The following is a 23,253-nucleotide window of genomic DNA, read 5'->3' as shown; positions in this document are numbered from 1 at the left end:
CAAGTCTAACCCTTCTTGAGTTAATTTTTGTGTATGGTATAAGTTAGTGGTCCAGTTTCATTCTTTTGCATGTGGCTGTCCAGTTTTCCCACCACTATTTATCAAAGAGACAATCTTTCCCCATTATATATTCTTGGCTCCTTTGTTATAGTTAATTGACCATGTATGTGTGGGTTTATTTCTGGGCTCTCTACTTTGTTTTATTGATCTATGTCTGTATTTATGCCAATACCATACTGTTTTAATTACTATAGTTTTGTAATAGAGTTTGAAATCAGGGAGTGTAATGCTTCCAGCTTTGTTCTTCTTAGGATTGCTTTGACTATTCAGGGTCCTTTGTGGTGTCATACAAATATTAGGAATACTTGTTCTATTTCTGTGAAAAATGCCATTGGAATTTTGATAGGGATTGTGCTGAATCTGTAGATTGCTTTGAGTAGTATTTAACAATATTAGTTCTTCCAATCCATGGGCATGCAATATCTTCCCATTTATTTGTGTGATCTTCAATTTCTTTCTTTAATATCTTATAGTTTTCAGTGTACAGGTCTTTCACCTCCTTGGTTAAATTTATTCCTAGGTATTGTATGCTTTTTGATGCAAATGTAAATGGGATTCTTTTCTTAATTTCTCTTTCTGATAGTTTGTTGTTGGCATAGAGAGGTACAACTGATTTTTGTATATTGATTTTTTTTTTTATCCTGCAAAGCTACTGAATTTGTTTATTGGTACTAACTTTTTTGATGGCATCTAGATATAGTATTATGTCATCTGCAAAGAGTGACAGTTTTACTTCTTCCCTTCCACTTTGGATGCATTTTCTTTTCTTTTCTTGCTTAATTGCTCTGGCTAGCGCTTCCAATACTATGTTAAATAACAGTAGCAAGAGTAAACATCCTGTCTTATTCCTGATCTTAGAGGAAAAGCTTTCAGCTTTTCACCATTAGTATGATGTTAGCTGTGGGTCTGTCGTAAATGGCCTTTATTATGTTGAGGTACATTCCCTCTATACCTGCTTTGTTGAGAGTTTTTTATCATAAATGGATGTTGTACTTTGTCAAGTGCTTTTTCTGCATCTATTGAGATGATCATATAATTTTTATTCTTCATTTTGTTAATGTGATGTATCACATTGACTGATTTGCAGATTTTCAATCAGCCTTGCATTCCTGGAATAAATCCCACTTGATCATGGTGAAGGATCCTTTTAATGTATTACTGAATTTTGCTAATATTTTGTTGAGGATTTTTGCACCTATGTTCATCAGGGATATTGGCCTGTAATTTTCTTTTCATGTGGCATCCTTGTCTGGTTTTGGCATCAGAGTAATGCTGGACTCATAAAATGAATTTGGAAGAGTTCCCTTCTCTTCAATATTTTGGAAGGGTTTGAGAAGGATTGGTATTAATTCTTCTTTGAATGTTAGGTAGAATTCACCACTGAAGCTCTCTGGTCCTGGACTTTTGTTTATTAGGAGGTTTTTGATTACTGATTCACCCTCCTTACTAATAATTGCTTGGTTCAGATTTTCTATTTCTTCCTGATTCAGTCTTAATAGGTTGTATGTTTCTAGGAATTTATCCATTTCTTCTAGGTTGTCCAATTTGTTGACATATAATTGTTTGTAATTGTCTCATGATTCTTTGTATTTCTGTGGTATCAGTTGTAACATCTCCTCTTTCATTTCTGATTTTATTTATTTGAGTCCTCTTTCTTTTTTTCTTGGTGAATCTAGCTAAAGGTGTTATGGGTTCTTAAACAGTTACCATTAAATTTAATCATGTTTTATAGTATGTTATAAATGTATTTAAAGGAATTGTCAGACATGTCTTCTATTAGAGGGGGAAAAAAAACTTTTAACATTCAAAACTTGTAAGATTACTTAAATCCTTCAGATGAAAAACTATGCCATTGTTGCATTATTGTCCCCTTGATACTCTGATAGATCTGACAAATAAGAGAGGAGGCAACCTGTTAACAGAACTAGCAATCAGGAATTCTGGTTTCTAGTTTTGACTGTGCCACTCACTCAAAGCCTCATTGTGAACAAGTTCAACTTCTTTGGACTTCAGTTTCCTAAACTGTAAAATGAGAGGACTGGGTAGTATCTCAGAGGACGCTTACAGCCAAAATAATTTACGACACAGGGAATTTGGTCAGGCCTGGATTAAACTTTTATTACAATAAAGAATGAATTCATAAAGCTGAAACATTGAATAACTGGGAGAGAGAGCTAGCCATCTTTGCAACCAGATTAGATACAATGTGTTTCCTGTCCTTTCCACAAGTAGCAATGGGAAGAGGGGGAGGGGGGAGCACAGGGACAGGATGTCCTTCCCTGACATGTCACTCACCAGCCTATATCTTTACATTTTTTTCATGGCCACAAAAGAATTACAAAATGACTTGCTATGGGGACAAAATAAGTGCTTAATTTCAAGTTCATTTGTTAAGTTTTTTTCAGGTGCCTTCCTTTCATTATCGCTGTAGTGTGAATTTATAGTGACGTAACTTCAAAGACTTGGGAGAGGATAACATTTAGAGAGAAAGACTAGAAAGGAGTTCGGTGTGCTTTCGGTAGGCTAATACTATCGCCAGTTTGCAAATGAACCGTGGAAGAAACTGGGAACCCGACAAGTGAAAAGGGAGAAGTGCCTGGATACCTAAGATAGCTCTAGGGAGCAGAAAGGCACTTTTGTTTTTTCAGGTAATTTAACTTTAAGGCACTGTGAGAATTGACTGTATATTTGCCAGTCTCCCTTTGATGGCAGGAATAGTGTCATTTATCTTTATATCCCCAGTGACAGATAGCACTTAGAGTCAAATATTTGCTGAAATGACTATAAATTGCTCGGGAATAAGAAAAAACGAGATTGAAATAACAAAGCCTTGGCTATCCGAAACTTTTACAGGATTTACTGCAACATTAACTACAAAGGGAAAAGGACTTCAGCGGAGTAGTGTTTCAGATGAAGTGTCAACAAACCAGAATTTGGAATAAGCAGAAAGCTGCTGTGTTGAGTCCAGGAGAGAGATGATCAGAGTTCCTTCTAAGTGAAAACTGATCAGGCAACAGGTTTGATTAAACCCTAAGTGTAAAAGAAAGGCAGGAGCGACAGCGATACGGAAATGTACAGAACTCAGGAGTGTCTAGGGTCAGAGAATCACCCAAGTCGGAGCAGAAGGGAGAGGTCTGAATGTGCTGGCTGGAGAACCCCGGTCCAGCTGCCGAACTGGCGAAGCTCGCTTTGAGCTTGTTTCTTAGCAGAACTACCAGGAAGCCCTAAAAGATGTGCAGCTCGGGCTGGCATTGCAGCGCGATAACTTCCGTGTGTGTGTGTGTGTGCAACAGCGAGCGCCGCCCGAGAACTTCCGCGTGCGAGGGAGACTGCAGCACCACCCGCCAGCGCCCTGCCCCTAGAGTGAGGAAACCCGCGCTCCCCGCCGGGGAGCGGCCCCCTCCGCCGCGGGCATGGGCGGGACTGGGGCTGGGGCAGGGCCGCGGCCCCGCCCCAGCCGATCGCAACCCCACAGGCCGCCCGGGCCGCGCTCGCCGGCGCCACGCCCCGCAACTACATTTCCCAGCAAGCCCCGGGAAGCCCGCGCGCCGCAGTTGACCCATTTCCCGGCCCGTCCCGGGCTCGGTCGGCCCCCGCGCCCAGGCGGCTGCTCCCTGCTGACTGGGGTGTGGGCGGGGAGCGGCGGAGGGAGGAGGAGGCGCTGCTGGCCGCTGCAGTTGCCTCCGCTGCTGGGCGCCTGGGCAGCTCCCCCGGTTCCCGCGGCCGCCATGGACGAGCAAGCGGGTCCCGGCGTCTTCTTCAGCAACAACCACCCGGGCGCCGGCGGTGCCAAGGGTCTCGGGCCTCTGGCGGAGGCTGCCGCGGCCGGCGACGGGGCGGCTGCGGCGGGGGCGGCCCGAGCCCAGTACAGTCTCCCGGGGATCCTGCACTTCCTGCAGCACGAGTGGGCCCGCTTCGAGGTCGAGAGAGCCCAGTGGGAAGTGGAGCGGGCGGAGCTGCAGGTAAAGACCCTCCCGGCCTGGCCCTCTTCATCCCGCCTCTTCGCTCCCTTCCGCCCCGCCCCGGACCCTTCCCCCTCCCCCGTTCAGCCCTCGCTCGTCCCCTCCCCCTTTGCTCCCGCCCATCCCACCCAGAACCTTGTCCCCTTCCTCCCTTCACCTTTGCCTTTCGCCGACCCCATTTCCTCGACCCAGGTTCCCACTCCCGCCCGTGATGCGTGTTTACCCTCCCCGCACCTTTTCATCTGCTCCTTCCCACTCTTAACTCTCAGGCTCATTTCAGCGCTCTTGCCATTCCACATCTTAGGTCTTCCCTTTCAGTTTACTAATTGGGCTGACAGTAGTTTTGCGAGATGAGCAAATCATGTCCTGTCCTAGTGAGTCCCATCCTAGGTCTAGAGACGGTCCTCGTAAAAGGTGTTGACAGTTGGCGCCTGTCTGTAAGGAAGGTGATCAAAGAAGACCAGAAGTTGTGTCCGTGGGGCCTTGACTTTAGGCAAGATGCTGCTCTTGGGCCAAAGTGTTACTAGGAATGTCGGCTCCCTTTTTATATATGTAAATGTTTCTTCTCTTCCTTCTCTCTCACCCCCTCCCGCGTTTCTTTTAGCTGTTTTAGATTCGTGGATTTTGAATGAATTTCGTGGATTTTCACAGTCAGATGATGGTTCAGGGATGGTTTTCAGTTCTCAGAATCTGAAGCTTCCTAAGGGTTAATTTTCTGTTCAAGGTTTTGTGAGATTAACTTGTAATTTAAAAGGAACTAAAAGGGGCTTTAAAGTTGATTACATTTCCTTTCATAATCTGCAAGGTAAAGTATTGGGTTGGCTGGAAGGTTCGTTCAGTTAATGAATGCGTTGTTCAATAAAGTTCTTAGTGAAAAAGAAAAATGTGTCTCTTATTTTTACTGAAAACCGAACGAGCTTTTTGGCCAGCCCAGTATATCCAGGGAGGAAGCTATCGTGGGCTCTTAGAAGAATGAAAGTGAGGCTGATATTTTGCAGGCCCTTCTGAATTGGTAAGTAGGTTTTAATGGTTGTTCTTAAAACTTTCAAGGCACTTCCAAGGCATACACCAATTTCACCAAGAACTTAAAGAACTCTGAGTGGCTGTGCCTTTCTGTTTTACTGGCTAATACTGTATGCTTATGAAATCTGAGTGTAGTTATGGTTGGTGAAACACTTGAAGTTAAAATGCTACCCACGGTGTCACCGTTTTGGGTAGCATGTATTTTCTTTGGCACTTAAAAAAAAGAAAAGGAGAAATAGAATCATGTGCTGGAACGGGCTGCTTTGGTGGAGTGGAAGTGGTCGTGGAAGGAGCAAGCAGAAAGTGTTATAATACAAGCTGTGGTTGCTGCCAGCTCTGTGACCTTGAGGAAATCCTTTAACCTCTTTGAACTTCACTGCCATCATTTATTCAGCATATTTATTGAGTGCTTATACTGTGCCTCTAGGCCCTGGGATTAACAAAACTGACAAAGCCTCTGCCCTCATAGAGCTTATGTTTTAGTCGGGAGGCAAACAGTCAGCAAATGCAACTATATAGTATACTGATCCACAGTGCAGCTGCTATGGGAAAAATAAATCAGGGTACAAGTGTAGAGTGTGATAGGGGCAGCTGTTTTATATGGAGTGGTCAGGGAAAAATTTGTAATTTTTCTCATAATGAACTAGCAATGCATTCCATAAGTGAGCTTGTGGATTTCAGACTTAACGGAAGTATTAAAGGCAGGCTTTAACTTTAATGTTGTACAGTTGTGGATAATGATTTTTGTATGCAGCTGCTTAAATTTTAATTTCTTATCCAGTTTAGGGAATGTAAGATAAATCACACTACTTTGTTCAAAAACAAACAACAATCCTTACCTCATTACCTGGGAAATTTGAGAATTTCCAACCTATCTCAACTCCTTTCCCCCCAACCCCCATATTTAACTTTTCAATTTACCTGTAACTGTAGTTACTCTTTAGTTATGCCCCCTCTACGCCTTCCCCCAATGTATACACATATACACCTACTACTTACCGGGTTATTTATCGCAAATCTTAAACTTCTGGTAGGTTTCCCATTGGTGCTCATCATATTAAGGGTACTACATTTTTACAGTATCTTTTGGTTTGTGCTCCAGTTAAATTAAGCATCCATGGAGAAACTTAGAAAATGTGCCATAGTTTTTAAACAGAACAAGTATGTATTTTGGAAGGAGAGAGTTCACAGGAATCTGTGGTCTTTGACCCTTTTATTAGCATAATTGAAAATATATTTTAAAAATCATTTCTTTACATCAACATCATTAAATTTGACCATGTCCTTTTTTTTTTTCTTTTCCCATTGGAATTTTTCTAGAAAAACAGTAGGAAATAAGAATTGAATGAATGAAATTTGGATCAGTTGGTATCCTCCTTTTATTTTTAAATCTCTGCTTAAGTCATTAACACTAGAGTCAACAAAAATACCTTTAAGATTAGGTGTAATTTGTCCCTTCAGGAACCTGTCAGTCCTGCTCTTTCAAGTTGCCAGGGCAGAGTTGTGAAAGGCAGTCCAAGCTCTCATCTCCCTGACCTGCCGGCACCACTTCCTCCTTCCTTCAGATCTTGGGAGTAAGGAACTGGCCACATTGTGCCAAAAAATTGGACATTTTTTGCCCCCTTGCCCATCTAGGTTAATATGAAATTCTCTTTTTACTTTTGGCAATCCCCCTCCTGCCTCACCACCACCATTCATATGAGAATAGGTAATTCATGGGAAAAGATTGGTTATGGTTATTATTGAGCTTTATATTTGTGTAAGGAATTGGAGATAGAATACAAATCATAACATTTGAGAGAATTTTCTGTGTATGAGACATTGTGCTAGATGATTTCAAAGAAACAGTCTAATAGGAGTGATAGAACAAACAAAATGCAGTAGAATCAGAGTTTATCATTTGGGGGGTTTAAATTTTCTTAGGCTAGCATAAGAGAGGAGGGCTAATAGTGAATGGGGAGATTAGCAGGAAGAAAGAATTTATGAAGTAATGAGAACCTAAGGCTCAGTATTTGAAAATTACTGACTTCTGGGAAAGAAGCATGTAAGTAAAAAACAGAAGGTATTGTTCCTAGATTTAGAAGTTTGTGTGTGGTAGGGGAGGCTCTGCTGTCTACCTGGAAGTGCTGAATTGCATGAAAAAAGGTGATATGATTGAGTATTAGGGCATATGGTATGGAGGCTGTGCTGGAATGTTTATGAGTCTGGGTTTTGGCATTATTGGTTCATATTTTCATTCAACAAATGTTTTCAAGTACCTACTTCATACCAAGTCCTGTTCTAAGGCACTGGAGAAACGATAACGATTAAAACAGATCCTACCTGCATGAAGCTTAAATCGTGGGGGAAGACTGGCAGCAATAAATGAATACATTCATCAAACGTTGGGTGGTAATAAGTGCCGTGATAAGGTAGGGTAAGGAGGATATGGAGCGCTTGAGACGGCGGAGTGGGGAAGAAAGGCTTTACTATTGATAAGGTGTTATTTAAACAAAGACCTGAAAAGGTGACATCTGAGGAAAGAGTGTTCTAGGCAGAGGGAAGAGTAGGGGGAAGGGGAAACATGCTCGGAATGTTTGCAGAGTGTTTAGGCAAGTGTGGCTGGAGTAGAGGAGGAGAATGGAAGAAATGATGTCAGAGATACTGGGTCTTGCTCATTGTAAGGACTTTATTTTTACCTCAGCAAGATGGGCAACTGTTGAAATGTTTTGAGCAAAAGAGTGACACCATCTTTAAATGCAACCCTTTGCAAGGATCCAGAATAGACTTGGAGGGGAGAAAGGGGAGATAAATCAAAGTCTAGTTAGGAGGCTATTTTAATAATCCAAGCCAGAGGTTAACTAGGGTAATAGTGATGCGATAAGTGAATAATATTCACATGTGATACATACTCAAAATATAATGGATCCTGTATACATTTTTGGAGGTAGAACTAGCAAGATATGCTGAACGATAGGTTGTAAGATTTGAGAAAAAGGGGAGTCAATTATGACTCAATTATTATTATTATTATTTGCGGTACGCGGGCTTCTCACTGCTGTGGCCTCTCCCAACGCAGAGCACAGGCTCCGGACGCACAGGCTCAGCGGCCATGGCTCACGGGCCCAGCCGCTCCGCGGAATGTGGGATCTTCCCGGACCAGGGCACGAACCCGTGTCCCTGGCATCGGCAGGCGGACTCTCAACCACTGCGCCACCAGGGAAGCCCTCAATTATTTTGACTGAGCAGCTTCATAGGACTATTGTGAAGGTTTACCGAGCATTTATTTATTTAAAAATTTAATTTATTTTTGGCTGCTTTTGGGTCTTCGTTGCTGCACGCGGGCTTTTCTCTGGTTGCGATGAGCAGGGGCTACTCTTCGTTGTAGTGTGCAGGCTTCTCATTGCGGTGGCTTCTCTTGTTGTGGAGCACGGGCTCTAGGCACGCGGGCTTCAGTAGTTGTGGCGCACGGGCTTAGTTGTTCCGCGGCATGTGGGATCTTCCGGGACCAGTGCTCGAACCCGTGTCTCCTGCATCGGCAGGCGGATTCTTAACCACTGCGACACCAGGGAAGCCCTACTGAGCATTTAAATGGACAAAATAAGCACTTAAAATGACAGTTTATGTTTTGTTATTATTATAACTATTATTTACAATTACAGTGAAAGGCAACATGGCATAGACCTGGATTTAAATCTTTGCTTTAAAACTTACTATTTTATTTCATGCTAAAAATATATGTTTACCGTAATTCTGACCTCTCAGGACCTTAGTGTCCTCATTTGTAAGGTGAGGCTGATAAACTACCTTGTGAGAATTAAATGAGATATTTTAAAATATCTAGCAGAAGTCTGGTACATAACACAAAGTAAGGGCCGAATAAATAAATGGTATCAAATGCATGATGTTAAATTTGTGCTCCAATTTCTCTCCTTGTCCCCAGAGAAAAGCAGAATCTTCAGTCATAAATCTTCTAAGGCTAGAGCATGTAAGTGTCATCCTGGGACCATGCAGTCTAATACTCTGGGTCTGATCGTGGCGCTCAGGGACATTTATGGAGGAGTGAATTATTGCCATTCCATAGCAATCAGTCTCCCTGCTGCCCTCGGAGCGCCCAGACAGGTAGCATCAGGGCCACTGTGAGGGGGGACACAGTGAGGGAAGGCCAGGAGGAAGTGGGGGCCACCCTGCGGTATCCTGTCCCCTCCTGAGGCACCGTCAGGTGGGATCCAGGGTGGGACTCATTGTCCAGGAGCCCAGGAGAGGCCACGGGGACCCTCAGGCCAGGAAAGGCAGGCCCGAGGCGGGCCGCCCTGGGCCCAGGGGAGCAGAGGCAAGGTTCCTTGGAGGAGCAGACTCCCCCGGGTAGCCGACCACCATGCTCCTGGCCTGGTGGGTGGTCACAGCCCATCCTTCTCTCCCCCAAGGGGACTCGCCGAGAGAGAGGGGGTGACCAGCAGTGTGACCTGTCTGTCACGTGAGCTGGGCGCCCAGGCTGGATGTGAGCTCCCTCCAGAGCACGTAACAGGCGGGGTTCACTCACAGGGCTGGGCTGGGCAGGGACGGACGCCCTGACCCGGCCCTTCGGCACCCTCTCGCCTCATCTGTCCGTCGGTCAGCCTCAAAACGTTGACTGTATACTTGAAATGTTCTTCCTTTTCTTTATAATCCACTATGTGTCTGTTGTTTGGAACATATAAATTTCTCTGAATATGTTTGTCTTAACCTTGCATGACTTTTTGGATAACAAATTATATACATTTACCAACCACTCTATAAAACTAATCTTTGGTATTATTTGGCCTTTTTAAACCACTTCCTTTTAACTTGGAACAGGTGAACCCCATTGTGGTATGGTATAATTTTGTAAACAGGTTCGTTTTTCATTCTATTCATATTCTTGACAATTTATAATCTTTAAATATATTTTGGAAAGATTATAGAGGTTCTACTCTTTTAAAACATATCCTACTATTTGTCACTTTAGTTCAGTGTTTTTCAACTTTAGCTGCAATCTTAGAATAATCTGAGAAGCTTTAAAAAAAAATTCATTTCCTCGCCTGTACCCCAGATCATTTAAATCAGATAAGAATTAGGGGGTCCATGGCATTAGTATTCTTTTGAGTTTCCGGGTGGCTCTAATATACAGCAAGGATTGAGAATCATTGCTTTAGTTGTCCTTTTCTGTTATTATGTATGTTAGTGATTTCAACACTTGTGTTTGTATTCCAGATATGGATGACTTTTTATATAATTTGGGATATAATTTCTGTTATTTTTCTATTATTCTTTCTGATGGTACCTAGCATTTTTAGGCAGTAGAATATTATAGCTTGAATCACCTCCTGCTGAATGAGAGATATAATGATATAGTAATCTTTGAGCTGGAATAAACTTTGGAAGTAATCACCTACAACTTTCTTTTAGAGGTAAAGTGAAGCCCAGAGAAGGGTTAAATGACCACAAATGAAATAGGTTTCATACAAGCCCTGCCACTTAAATCTCCAGATACCTTTATGGTTTTTAAAAAACTTCTCAAATACATTATCTTCCTTGATCCTTACAACCTTCTCAGTTAATCAGAGTCACACTAATGTGACTTATCATTTCCCTTTTTATTTTAAAACAACAAACATGGAGATTTTACTGTGTTCTATATACTGTTCTCTAGCTTATTTTATTAGCTACATTTAAGATTTCCTCTTGACTTTGGTGTTCTGTAGTGTCATTATGATGTGTCAAGGTATAGATTTCCTTTTATTTTATTTGGGACTTTGTTAGGCTTGAATCTCTAGATTGACATCTCATTAGTTCTGCAGAATTCTTGGTCATTATCTCTTTAGATTTCTCCTCTATCTTATTCTCTTTTCTTTTCCTTTTGGGTCTCTGATTGCATGTATCTTAGGCCTTCTTTATCTGCTCTATATTTCCCATTTTTTTTATCACTATGTGCTTTATTCCAGATAATTTATTCTGATTTATCATCCAGTCCGTTAATTTTCTCTACAGTTGAATCTAGTGTTTTAAGGTCATCCAGTGAGTTTGTGATTTTGGTTATTGTTGAACTTCAGTTTTGGTTCCATTTATAAATCTGCTGCATTTTTTCTTAGCAGCTTCCTATTCCCTGAAGATATTTTCAGGGTTGTCTTTTATTCTTTAAACCTAGTAAGTATAGTTTTTTCTTTGTTTTTAATTAATTAATTTATTTATCTTTGGCTGCATTGGGTCTTCGTTGCTGCAAGCAGGCTTTCTCTAGTTGCAGCGAGCAAGGGCCTACTCTTTGTTGTGGTTCATGGGCTTCTAATTGCGGTGGCTTCTCTTGTCACAGAGCATGGGCTCTAGGCACACGGGCTTTAGTAGTTGTGGCAGGTGGGCTCAGTAGTTGTGGCTCGCGGGCTCTAGAGTTGTGGCTCACAGGCTCAGTAGTTGTGGCTCATGGGCTTAGTTGCTCCGCGGAATGTGGGATCTTCCAGGACCAGGGCTGGAACCCGTGTCCCCTGCATTGGCAGGCGGATTCTTAGCCACTGTGCCACCAGGGAAGTCCCCAGTTATTTTGAAGTTGGAGTCTCTCTTCTTCCTATGTGTGAGGTCTTGGAGGTCCCTTTCTGTGGTCTGCTGTTTTTGCTGGCTCCTGCTCATGATGACTTGTTTCTTTGTATGCATAGATACCTGTGTGCTGCTCACTGTCCTTGAAAAAGTATAGGACTAAATCAGACCTCAAATAAAGGTTTCTTCTTCAGAAAGTTTTGCCTTTGTTTCTGGTGGGTTTCTAGAGGCATTACCTAGACTGACCCACTTTAAAGCAAATCCGTTGCTTGAAGTTTTGGAGCACCCAAATAGTTGACGCCTATTTTGGTTGTAAATACTTATGTGGGCCAATATACTTCTGCTTCACCTTTGCCTTGAGGGTATAGGCCCTTTAGGGCCTTAGCTAAATGTATATCTCCTATTAGACTCTATACTCTGGATGGTTCTGGTCTTTGCATTTTGCCTTTTGGGTTCTGCAAAGCTGTCAAAACTGAAGCTTGGATTTGTTCTGATTGGTCATCACCAAAGGGCAAAAGTGGCTTTTGTTCCCTTACCTCATGGGTTCCCATTTTCCCTTCAATTTTGGCCAAATAATTCCTTACTTTCTTACCGGCTTTGCTTTTTTTTTTTTTTTCCTTTTTTGTGGTACGCGGGCCTCTCACTGTTGTGGCCTCTCCCGTTGCGGAGCACAGGCTCCGGACACGCAGGCTCAGGGGCCATGGCTCACGGGCCCAGCCGCTCGGCGGCATGTGGGATCTTCCCAGACCAGGGCACGAACCCGTGTCCCCTGCATCGGCAGGCGGACTCCCAACCACTGCGCCACCAGGGAAGCCCCAGCTTTGCTTTTTAAGATGATTGTAGAAATAGTTTATCTAGAACTTTTAGCTCTTTTCAGTAGGAGAGTTGTTTCACGGCATCGTTACTAGAAACTAAATTCTCTTATATTACTTTCAAAAACTGACAAATAAAAATGGCCCCAATAATTATTTGGGGAGAAATATCATTGATAGCATTTCTTTATCAAGAGATGTGCCTATAGCCCTAAATATTATTTACTATCTAAATTACTTTTCTTTTTACTGGTAGGATACTTACAACTTTTCTCCAAAATCTTGGTAATTTAGGCAGAATTTAAAACAAACCCTTTTACTAATCAGCTTTTGAAAGATGTTTGAAAGTCCAAATAATTGGGACTGGTTTCCCTTTGTCAGCCTACTATGTACGTGATGTCAGCTACACTTTTTTTTTTATACTTTTTGATTTATGAAAGTTTTAATTCTGGGCCATTAGAAATAAAATTACCCTTGGGATCTTTGGAGTTTCTTGCTTTGGTCGCCATTTTGATAAAACAATTTATTGACCATCATAATTTGACAGTGGAAAGTGTGGACCTTCTAGTCAGACAGCTCCATAACTTCTGATTTATAATTTTTTTGGACCTCATTTTTATTTATTTTATTTTACTTTTAAAATTTTTATTTATTTATTTTTTGGCCACGCTGCTTGCGGGATCTTAGTTCCTGACCAGGGATTGAACCTAGGCCCTCGGCAGTGAAAGCGCAGAGTCCTAACCACTGGACCACCAGGGAATTCCCTGGACCTCACTTTTGTTTGTAAATTGTAGATAACATACCCACCAAGCAGAGTAGTTGTAAGGTTTTTAAAAGATAAAATATGCACAGTACATGACCCATAATAGGTGTCCAATAAATGGTTTGCTCTTCTTGGTTGAAATTTCTAGGGACAGAATGCATTTGATTGTATTATTTATTTAAATCATGTTTTAGAAGCCATGAACTAGTTTCAGCGATCCATTTGGCATAGTAGCTGCTTACATTCTCTTTGCCCTGTTAGTAGTGATTTAAGGACAATAAATTGACAGTAGTGAAAGCAGGGAGCAGCCCAGAGATGGCAGTAGTAGGTGGTAATAACTTGTAGGCATTGCAGCCTGGAGACATAATAGAGGAAAATTGTAGTTTGGGAGAGAAACCTGAGGCAAGAAAGAGAAGTTGAAAAGGGGGTAGAAGAAAAGAATAGACAGGGAAAGGAGCAGAGGGGTTGAGGGGAACATAGGCAGACAGGAGGCAGAAACTGCACTGCACACATTCACCTGTTCTTAATTCCTAATGGATGTATTTTCTGTAGTCTTCGTTTTAGCACTTACTACTGTAGAATTTTAAGGCTGACAGGGATAGACACTAATCATATTTTTACCTCCTGAGGGACCTTAGAACTTAAGCAGTCTCATCCCTTGTTTTATCATTTAGAGCCAGAGAGAGGAAGTGAATTGTCTTAGATCACTCTGTGAGTTGGTGTAGATTTAGGTTAGAACTCAGGAGTCCCAGTACTCAGGCCAGGCCATTGTTCTCCATACCACATTGTCTCCTTTTATTGATCCCTCACCCTGAATGACTGCTTCTGATCTGAAGTAGACAAGAGAATTATAATATTTACCTGAAATCACTACTAATAGGGTGAAGAGAATGTAAGCAGCTACTATGCTGAATGGATCACTTAAACTAGTTCATGGCTTAACTATTTAGGTATGCTTTGAATAGCTGTCACAATTTAAAGAAAATTCTTATTTATTTCAAGCTTTTCTTCAGGTAAAATAATTTAATGAAACAATTATATTGTAAGGGGCTTAGGAAGAGTCTTCAACAACTTATGTTCCTGCAATGTGTTTAATAATGTATCACTCTAGTTTCTTTTAATACTTTTATTTATTTTTATGTAGTGAATATTGAAATAAAATGTTTATTTCTTTTTAAAAAATGTCTGCAAATTTGGGACTTTTGCAGCTTGCTCTGAGAATAGCCTAATTAAGTTCTGTATATATTTATTAATATAGCTTGTGTTTATTGATCATATATCAAATTTTGTGTAGTGCTTTAGTTATTAGGTTATTCTAGCTCACCTACTTTACATACGCTATATTTGAACAGAGTAATGTGTCAATCATGTATTTGCTCTTATGCAGTAAGGTATTTGAGGAAATAAAATTCACCTTCTTTGGCAGACTTTAATGCTGTTTAACTTTTGTTATAAAAATACCCTATCTGAACAAGATGATGGGATATTAGAAAATACTGTTACATAAGAAGGAAAATTTGTCATACAGTTAGTTAGAAGCAGTATGGCCAAAGGAAAATGAGTAGGTATTTTGTTCTGGAGATAAGATAGGGAGAAAAATAAGGGAGCAGAAGTCCTGGAATTCAGGTGAGCTCTGGGAAATATTGAGTAAGGTTGGGTGGAATAGGTATTTTGGGTGTGGTGAATAGGTTCTCGGCATAACTGCACTACAGGGATCCAAGGAAAGGGCGGGGCGGGGGGGGGGGAGTGTTTCATCACCCTACACACAGGTTTTATTAGCACTCATTTACATGTGACAGAAATTGGATCCAGTACCAGCATATCTAGTTAGGAGAAATAAACAGGATGTCAAATTCCACAAGGGTGATACCAGTTTCACCTGATGGAAAATTACAGCCCAGTCTGGGACTTGTTCTCAGTTTTTTTGTTTATACCTCCTAAATGAGAAAGTTAAGCAGTGAGCTAAGGAGCCTAATTGATAGGCACAACTAAAACCTGCTCCTGAGGAATGTGGATTCCTATCAAGCTAAAAGGAGGGAATGGGAGGAGCCTGGGGATCTGGGTCAGCATACTTACTGAACTTGAAAAAGCAGTCAGTCAGGGAAGATGGTGCCCTGGTCACACTAATAGAACCCATACTCTATCTGTTGTTTTCTCTCTTTCGTTTCTTCTTTACCCTCCAAAAATAATAATAGTTTTATTTACTCAGCACTTGCCATGTCCCAGGTACGGTGCTAAACACTTTACATGTATAATCTTTTTTTTAAATTAATTAATTAATTAATTTATGACTGCACTGGGTCTTTGTTGCAGTGCACGGGCTTTCTCTAGGTGAGGTGAGCGGGGGCTACTCTTCTTTGTGGTGCCCGGGCTTCTCACTGCGGTGGCTTCTCTCGTTGTGGAGCACGGGCTGTAGACACGTGGACTTCAGTAGTTGTGGCGTGCGGGCTCAGTAGTTGTGGCACGTGGGCTCAGCAGTTGTGGCTTACGGGCTCTAGAGCGCAGGCTCAGTAGTTGTGGTGCACAGACTTAGTTGCTCCACAGCATGTGGGATCTTCCTGGATCAGGGGTCGAACCCGTGTCCCCTGCATTGGCAGGCGGATTCTTAACCACTGCGCCACCAGGAAAGTCCCTATAATCTTTTTTAATCATAATTAAAAAAATCATAATTAAAGGTATTCATAATTATTCCCTAATTCATAGATGAGAAGAGAGGTTAAATAATTTGCCATGAGAAAAGTTTGAGTGATGGGCCTGGGCATAGTAAGTAGAAGGAAATATTTTGACATTTTTCTTGTTCTCTCATGCTTCTCAGTCAACGTACAGGCCTGGATATTTTCCTCTCCCTTGTCTGGTGAATTTCTAATCATCTTCCAACATTCATTTTACTTTCTTTGGGAAACCTCTCTGATTTCCAGACACAGTGAAGCTTCATGCTCCCCTAACAGTTTTGTATATATAAGAAAGAAGCTTTGTTATCCAATGCCGTCCAGACTGGTTGGTCAGTAAACCCGAAAAGATGGTTAAAATGACACTTGAAATAATTTAAGTTAAAAATATATAAACGTACGGTCATTTGCCAGCGTAAGACCAGGCCCACTGACCCTTCACTGTTGTTTTTTAGAATGCTGATCAGAGTTCTGTGTTGTCATTTTTTTTTTTTTTTTTTTTTGCGGTACACGGGCCTCTCACTGTTGTGGCCTCTCCCGCTGCAGAGCACAGGCTCCGGATGCGCAGGCTCAGCGGCCATGGCTCACGGGCCTAGCCGCTCTGCGGCATTGTGGGATCTTCCCGGACCGGGGCACAAACCCGTGTCCCCTGCATCGGCAGGCGGACTCTCAACCACTGCGCCACCAGGGAAGCCCGTGTTGTCATTCTTGAATAAGCTACAATTATAATGTATTGTTAATGATTTCTGGTTTTGGTTTTCCTTGAGTAAAGCACAGTGAGTATAAAACCATAGATTTTTAATGACCTTTCTCCAGTCTTTTACAGTTGTTTCCCCCACATCTAATTTGACAGCAATATTTTTTAGGGTGTCTCCTTTACTGTCTTTCTTTCTGAATCATTCAACAGTCTTTGTCTTCATACCCATATTTTGCTGGTTTATTTAATATTTAATTGAATTATCTAATCAAAGTAACAAGTGCAGCTGCCGTAAACAGGTTTGGGAGGAAATCTAGTTGACTCTTGGTCAACCAGTGTGTATGAGTAAACTACAGAGAATACTATACTCTAGCTTTGAATGTTTAATATACCTTGGGCTTTGGGCAGTGTTTTACAAAGGGGCTAGAGAATACTGGTTAATCCATAGGGTTGGTTAAGAGAGGATTCGTGGTGAGAACTTCTACTGTATCTTGATTATACCACCTATCTCATACTTTGCGTATTTGTTTCCTCACTAGATTGTGAGTCACCTTAAGGGTGTTCTTATTTCCCTAAGGTTCAGCTGAATAACTTGCATATAGCAGTTGCTTAATATATGGTTCTTGAATGAATCATGTATTAGGTTACATTGTTACATGAATATGTATTAAATATGTGTCTCTGTATGTATACCTTGTCTCCCAGCTAAATTGTGTCCTTAAGGTCAAGTCTTGTGTCCTACACTTCTTTGATATTTACAGTGTTTGTCATTGTAATGTACAATGGTTGTCCCTTGGTGTCTGCAAAGCGTTGGTTCCAGGACCCCACCCCCATGGATACCAAAATCCACAGATGCTCAAGTCCCTCATATAAAGTGGTATAGTACTGTAAGCCCTCCATATCCACTGGTTCTGCATCTTTATGTTGGTATACAGAGGAACAGTGTATCTGTCTCTTGCTGCTAGTTATGACTTCCACTGGACGGAGCCTTTTAGAGCAAGTTGTGTCTGAATTCTGCTGTTTAGAGCATTGCCTGAGCCCTGCCACGTAATTCTGACAGAGCTCATTTTCAGGGATGCTGCTGGCTTCATAATTGCAGCCTGATGTTAGCTGCAGCAAATGGTGCTTGGGTTTTGGTAGTTTTGCCTGTAGGTTTGTTTTCTTCTCCCTTTGTGTGTTAAACACTGACTGCCAGGAAGTGTCTTTGGCATCATGTCCTAATAAGTCTTTACAATCATCAGGATAATGTGACAATTTTTTCTTCTTTTCTACAGCCCATACCTTAAAATTTTATGCACAGTTCTTTTTCCTTCTAAGTAGATAACAAATGGAATCGTTCTTCTGTGAAGATAAATCTAATTTTAAATAAAATATCTAGTCATCATTACTTTGTATTCTACTTTTCTTTTTGTAGTTGCATTACCAATATGTTGTGATTTCAAACGTTTTTGAACTCTGCTTCTTTAAATAATAAAATAGAAATGCTTCCGTTATCCAGAATTCAGAATGAAAAGTTCTGATTTCCTTATCACTAAGCCTGCATCTTTTCATCAGAAATTAAAGTTTAGCCTTTCGGATCCATGTAGCTAGCCAACTAAGTGAGAATGAGCACAAAAAGACTAAAATATGAAAATACCAAAGTTGCCAAAAGCTCATAGAAAATTTGTTGTGGATTAAAAAAAAAATTATGCTTTTGCTTGCAAGGTTTTTGGTTGGAACTCTAAGCACTTATTGAATACCTGGCATTCCTCCTACACTTTGGAGACACCATGGAGAACAGGCAGATATGGTTCCAGTTCACACGGAGCTTATAATCAAGCAGTGATACTTAACTTCAGGTAGACCTGAGTCCATCCTACCTATGGTAATATCCACTTTGCTAATGCCATTTTAGTTTTTCCTGTTTAAAAACCAACCAACTGGTAGTAACAACAAAAGGAACCCCCTTCTTAGCTCTTATCCATTAGTTCGGTCACCCTATCCCTTATTCTCTTTCATATCTCTGTACAGGCCACGTTTACTCCCTTCAGTTTTATACTAATCTCATCTTTCTCTGTCTCAGCTTCTTTGTTCTCTTTCTCTTTTTTGGGTTATTCATTTCTCAGTCTCTTATGATCTTGCTTCCCGTCCTCCAGTCAGATAATTGTTCACCAGATTTTACTCTTTTTTCCAGTAGTTACACTTTTTAAAAAAAATAATTTTATTTTATTATTATTATTATTTTTCATGCCACGTGGCTTGTGGGATCTTAGTTCCCTGACCAGGGATTGAACTCACACCCTCGGCAGTAAAAGTGTGGTGTCCTAACCACTGGATCGCCAGGGAATTCCTGTCAGTAGTTACACTTTAAGTCCTCTCACTCCAGTTGATTGCTTTTATTTAGATGCCTCATAAAATTATATCTTTAGTTAGTCCTGGTACTTTCCACAGTTACAATTCTACATGTCTAATTTCTTGCTAAAATCTTCACCTGGGTGACTTATCACTTGAAACTCAATCGTACTTTATAAAATCCTTCTCCCAAACCAACTTGACCTTCCTCCCCATACCCAGCCTCTCGTTTACCTTGTCTAAAAACCTAGATTCAGCTTTCACTGAACATTGTACTCTCTTGTCTTCACTATCCCAGCCGCACATCTGATTTTATAAACTCTGTGTAGTTTTAAATCCATTTAATTAATTAACTAATTAATTTTAAATTTTATTTATTTATTTTGTGTTTGCGCCACGCAGCACGCAGGATCTTAGTTCCCTGACCAGTGATTGAACCCGTGCCCCTTGCAGTGGAAGCCTGGAATCTAAACCATTGGACTGCCAGGGAAGTCCCTAAATCCATTTTAAATTATTTAATTCCTAATACTGTTGTTACCCCGGTTGAGACCCTCATCACCTCATATCTGGGTGACTGCAGCAAGGGACCTTCCTGATTTTTTACCTCTGGTCTCTCCTTTGGCCAAGGCATTCTGCACAATATTGCCTCTCAAGCTTCTAAAAATATTGATTTGTTCAAGACATTCTTTTTTTATTTTTCATTTTTTCCTGTAGAAGATTTCAAATCTCTCCATAATTCGGCTGTTTATATTTCCTACCTATTTGGTCTTTCCAAACCAAAATAATGTAATCTTGCTTTGTGCATAAGCCATGTCTACTTTTCTTTTTTCTTTTTTTTCTTTAAACCGTTGCTCAAAAGGGTTTGCATTCTGGAATGTCCTTCCACCACCTCATAGTTTGTATTACTCTTTCGGATTTATGGGTTCTTTATTCAGATTTAGCTTAAGTCCCATTTCCAACACGAAGAGTTTTTAGATACCCTTAGTTTTTAGTGGTTGTTCCTTTTTTAGTACAGTTGATCCTTGAACAACACGACTTTGAACTGTGTAGGTCCACTTATACACAGATTTTTTTCAATAGTAAATACTACAGTACTACACCATCCGAGGTTGGCTGAATCCGCTGCTGAGGAACCATGGATATACAGGAACTGCCAGTATGGAGGGCCAACTATAAGCTATACAAGGATTTTCGACTACACGGAGGGGAGATGCCCCTAACCCCCTGTTGTTCAAGGGTCAACTGTACTTGCTGTGTCATTTGGCACTTAGGCTGTGTTACCTTATACTGTTTCCTTTTTAAGAATCTGTTCACTTAATTTAACAGATATTTATTGGGTATCTGCAGCATGCAAGTGACTTCTGGAGCTTGGGGATATAGCAGTAAATAGCAGAGACAGTACCTTTCCTCCTGGAGCTTTAGCAACTTCACCTGTGCCCAATTAAAAAAAATTTTTTTTTTCTAGCACCTATCACAGTACATGTTAATAATGACGATGTTAGAATTGAGTTCAAATTTGCAGGAAGGAGCTCCTGGACTGATAATGCAGAGCCTCCTTTCCTTCCCCTGCTGCCTTACTGCTGACCAAAATACAGATAACTTTAGAGAAGAGGATGATTATTCTGTAGGATGAGGATATCTTTTGGAAGGTGGCTGTTGTCTTGGATTCAATAATAAATTTTTAAAAAATTAGCCAAAGCAATACTGCCTTGGAAAACATTAACTCAATTGTATACCATTAGTCTTCCATGAAAAGGATGCAAATAAGTAGAATGCAAGCAAATAGAAATCTTTTTTATAAAGAATATTCATCATCTTGGGATCAGTACTTATTCAGTTCTGTTTTTCACACATGTCATCTTTGGTTTCATAGAAGTAAAGAATGTTAAACTCGGGCTTCCCTGGTGGCGCAGTGGTTGGGAGTCTGCCTGCCGATGCAGGGGACACGGGTTCGTCTGGGAAGATCCCACATGCTGCGGAGCGGCTGGGCCCCTGAGCCATGGCCGCTGAGCCTGCGCGTCCCGAGCCTGTGCTCCGCAGTGGGAGAGGCCACAACAGTGAGAGGCCCGCGTACTGGAAAAAAAAAAAAAAAAGTTAAACTCTTTCATTTTATGGTTGATGGAACTGAGGCTCAGAGCAGTTAAATAACTTTAGTAAGTTACACAGATTAGTGAGAGAACCAGGAGTAGGAATTTCACATCACATCAGAGAACACTGAAGTTTTGTACGATACAGTTCAATAATTGATGTATGTAGTATGGCCCTAAGTTATCAGGAAAAATTAAGTTATGTTCACTGACTTTTTTGAAAAGTGAAAGCAGGAATTTATTGATCTTTTAGATTCAATATACTTCAAAGCTTAAATGAGTTAATTTATATCAAATATTTTTTATATATGTCTATGAGTCTTCCCTATTTTCCCTACTTTGTGTTCTCTTTTGTTTGCTTTTCAGACTGAGTAAAGATTGTAACTCTTGACATTTTAACCTAATTTTTTATATTAGTTTTTTTGTTGTTGTTTGTTTTTTGGCCACGCCATGCAGCATGTGGGATCTTATTTCCCTGACCAGGGATTGAACCCGTGCCCCCTGCAGTGGAAGCACGGAGTCTTAACCACTGGATCACCAGGGAAGTCCCTTATATTAGTTTTTTTAAAATCAGAAAATTAACGTATTATGATAATTGAAAGTCAGGTAGTTGTTAATAAAAGCTTGTTTTAACAAAACTTGACTTCCCTAGTTAAGGAATCTACTTATATTGATTTTTTTTAAGCAGTGTTTTTGTAAACTTGCTATAACGTGAAATAGAGAAGAGATTTAGAGCATGAAACACTGACTAGAAACCACTAATTTTTCTACAAAAAAGAAACAATATGAGTCCTTATTTAGAATTCAGAGTTAAATTTAGATTTTATTTTTAGAAACTGTCTAAATTTTATATTTAGCAGTTTTAAAGAAAACCAGAGCTGGACAGTGGTTAAAATGGTAAAAGCAGATTTTAATCAGGAACCATTGAAGTAGAGGGAAAGAGACCTTAATATGGAACTGGGCTCAATCCCGAGTACAAGGAAAGGTGGGATATGTGGCCAATGAGGAGGGTGTGTGTGTGCATGTGTGTTGCCGGGCAGGGTGGGGCGGTAGGTGGATGGAAATTACTAAGAAGAACATCAGGGATCAGGGGGGTTTCTAACTAAATTGACCTTACAGGATTCTTGCTGAAGGCAGGCCAAGGTGATCAGATATCACCCAGGGGATGGTGGGGATGAGGAATTTGATTGATAATGAGGTTGGTCAGATATTGAAGGTGATGGGTTCTTGCTAAGCTGATTTAGTAAGATTCTTTTGTGTTTTTTTTTAAATTTTATTTATTCATTTATTTATGGCTGTGTTGGGTCTTCGTTTCTGTGCGAGGGCTTTCTCTAGTTGCGGTGAGTGGGGGCCACTGTTCATCGTGGTGCACAGGCCTCTCACTGTCACGGCCTCTCTTGTTGCGGAGCACGGGCTCCAGACGCGCAGGCTTGGTAGTTGTGGCTCACCGGCCTAGTTGCTCCGTGGCATGTGGGATCTTCCCAGACCAGGGCTCGAACCCGTGTCCGCTGCATTGGCAGGCAGACTCTCAACCACTGCGCCATCAGGGAAGCCCCGATTTAGTAAGATTCTTGATAAAATTGGGCAACGTAAAGATGGCCATGGAAATCCAAAGATTGGGTCTAATAGAAGAGAGAACTTAGAGGAGCCTGACTAAAGTTTTGTCAAGGAGAGAATCTTTGTCAGAAGAAATGATTTATTTAAAATAAGAAGAGCTAGGGACTTCCCTGGCTGGTGGTGCAGTGGTTAAGAATCCGCCTGCCAATGCAAGGGACACGGGTTCGAGCCCTGGCCGGGGAAGATCCCACATGCCGCAGAGCATCTAAGCCTGTGAGCCACAACTACTGAGCCTGCGCTCTAGAGCCTGTGAGCCACGACTACTGAAGCCCGCGCACCTAGAGCCCGTGCTCCGCAACAAGAGAAGCCACCACGGTGAGAAGCCTGCACACTTCAATGAAGAGTAGCCCCCACTTGCCACAACTAGAGAAAGCCCACGCACAGCAACGAAGACCCAACGCAGCCAAAAATAAAATAAATAACTAAATAAAATTTAAAAAATAAATAAATAGGGCTTCCCTGGTGGCTAAGTGGTTGAGTGTCCGCCTGCTGATGCAGGGGACACGGGTTCGTGCCCCGATCTGGAAAGATCCCACATGCCGCGGAGCGGCTGGGCCTGTGAGCCATGGCCGCTGAGCCTGCGCGTCCGGAGCCTGTGCTCCGCAACGGGAGAGGCCACAACAGTGAAAGGCCCGCGTACTGCAAAAATAATAAATAAATAAATAAATAAATAAGTAAGTAAAATGAGAATAGCTGTATATTCAAAA

General features: G+C 41.3%; 1 protein-coding gene across 2 annotated transcripts in view; it reads left to right on the top strand.

Annotated features, from left to right (window-relative positions):
- The first annotated feature begins 3,701 nt into the window (after positions 1-3,701).
- The window catches only part of STRN (striatin), a 108,469-nt gene continuing 88,917 nt past the window's right edge, over positions 3,702-23,253 (top strand). For both annotated transcript variants that reach the window (XM_082851853.1, XM_082851854.1), the window contains exon 1: positions 3,702-4,022. In XM_082851853.1, the coding sequence (XP_082707979.1) occupies positions 3,789-4,022 (234 nt within the window). In that variant the 5' untranslated portion in view covers positions 3,702-3,788. The remainder of the gene's footprint in view (positions 4,023-23,253) is intronic.

The sequence above is a fragment of the Leucopleurus acutus genome, assembly GCF_964270905.1.
Source record: "Leucopleurus acutus genome assembly, chromosome: 12".
NCBI classification, from domain to species: domain Eukaryota; kingdom Metazoa; phylum Chordata; class Mammalia; order Artiodactyla; family Delphinidae; genus Leucopleurus; species Leucopleurus acutus.
The sequence above is the reverse complement of the archived record's forward strand: the minus strand, read 5'-3'. Positions and strand labels throughout refer to the sequence as shown.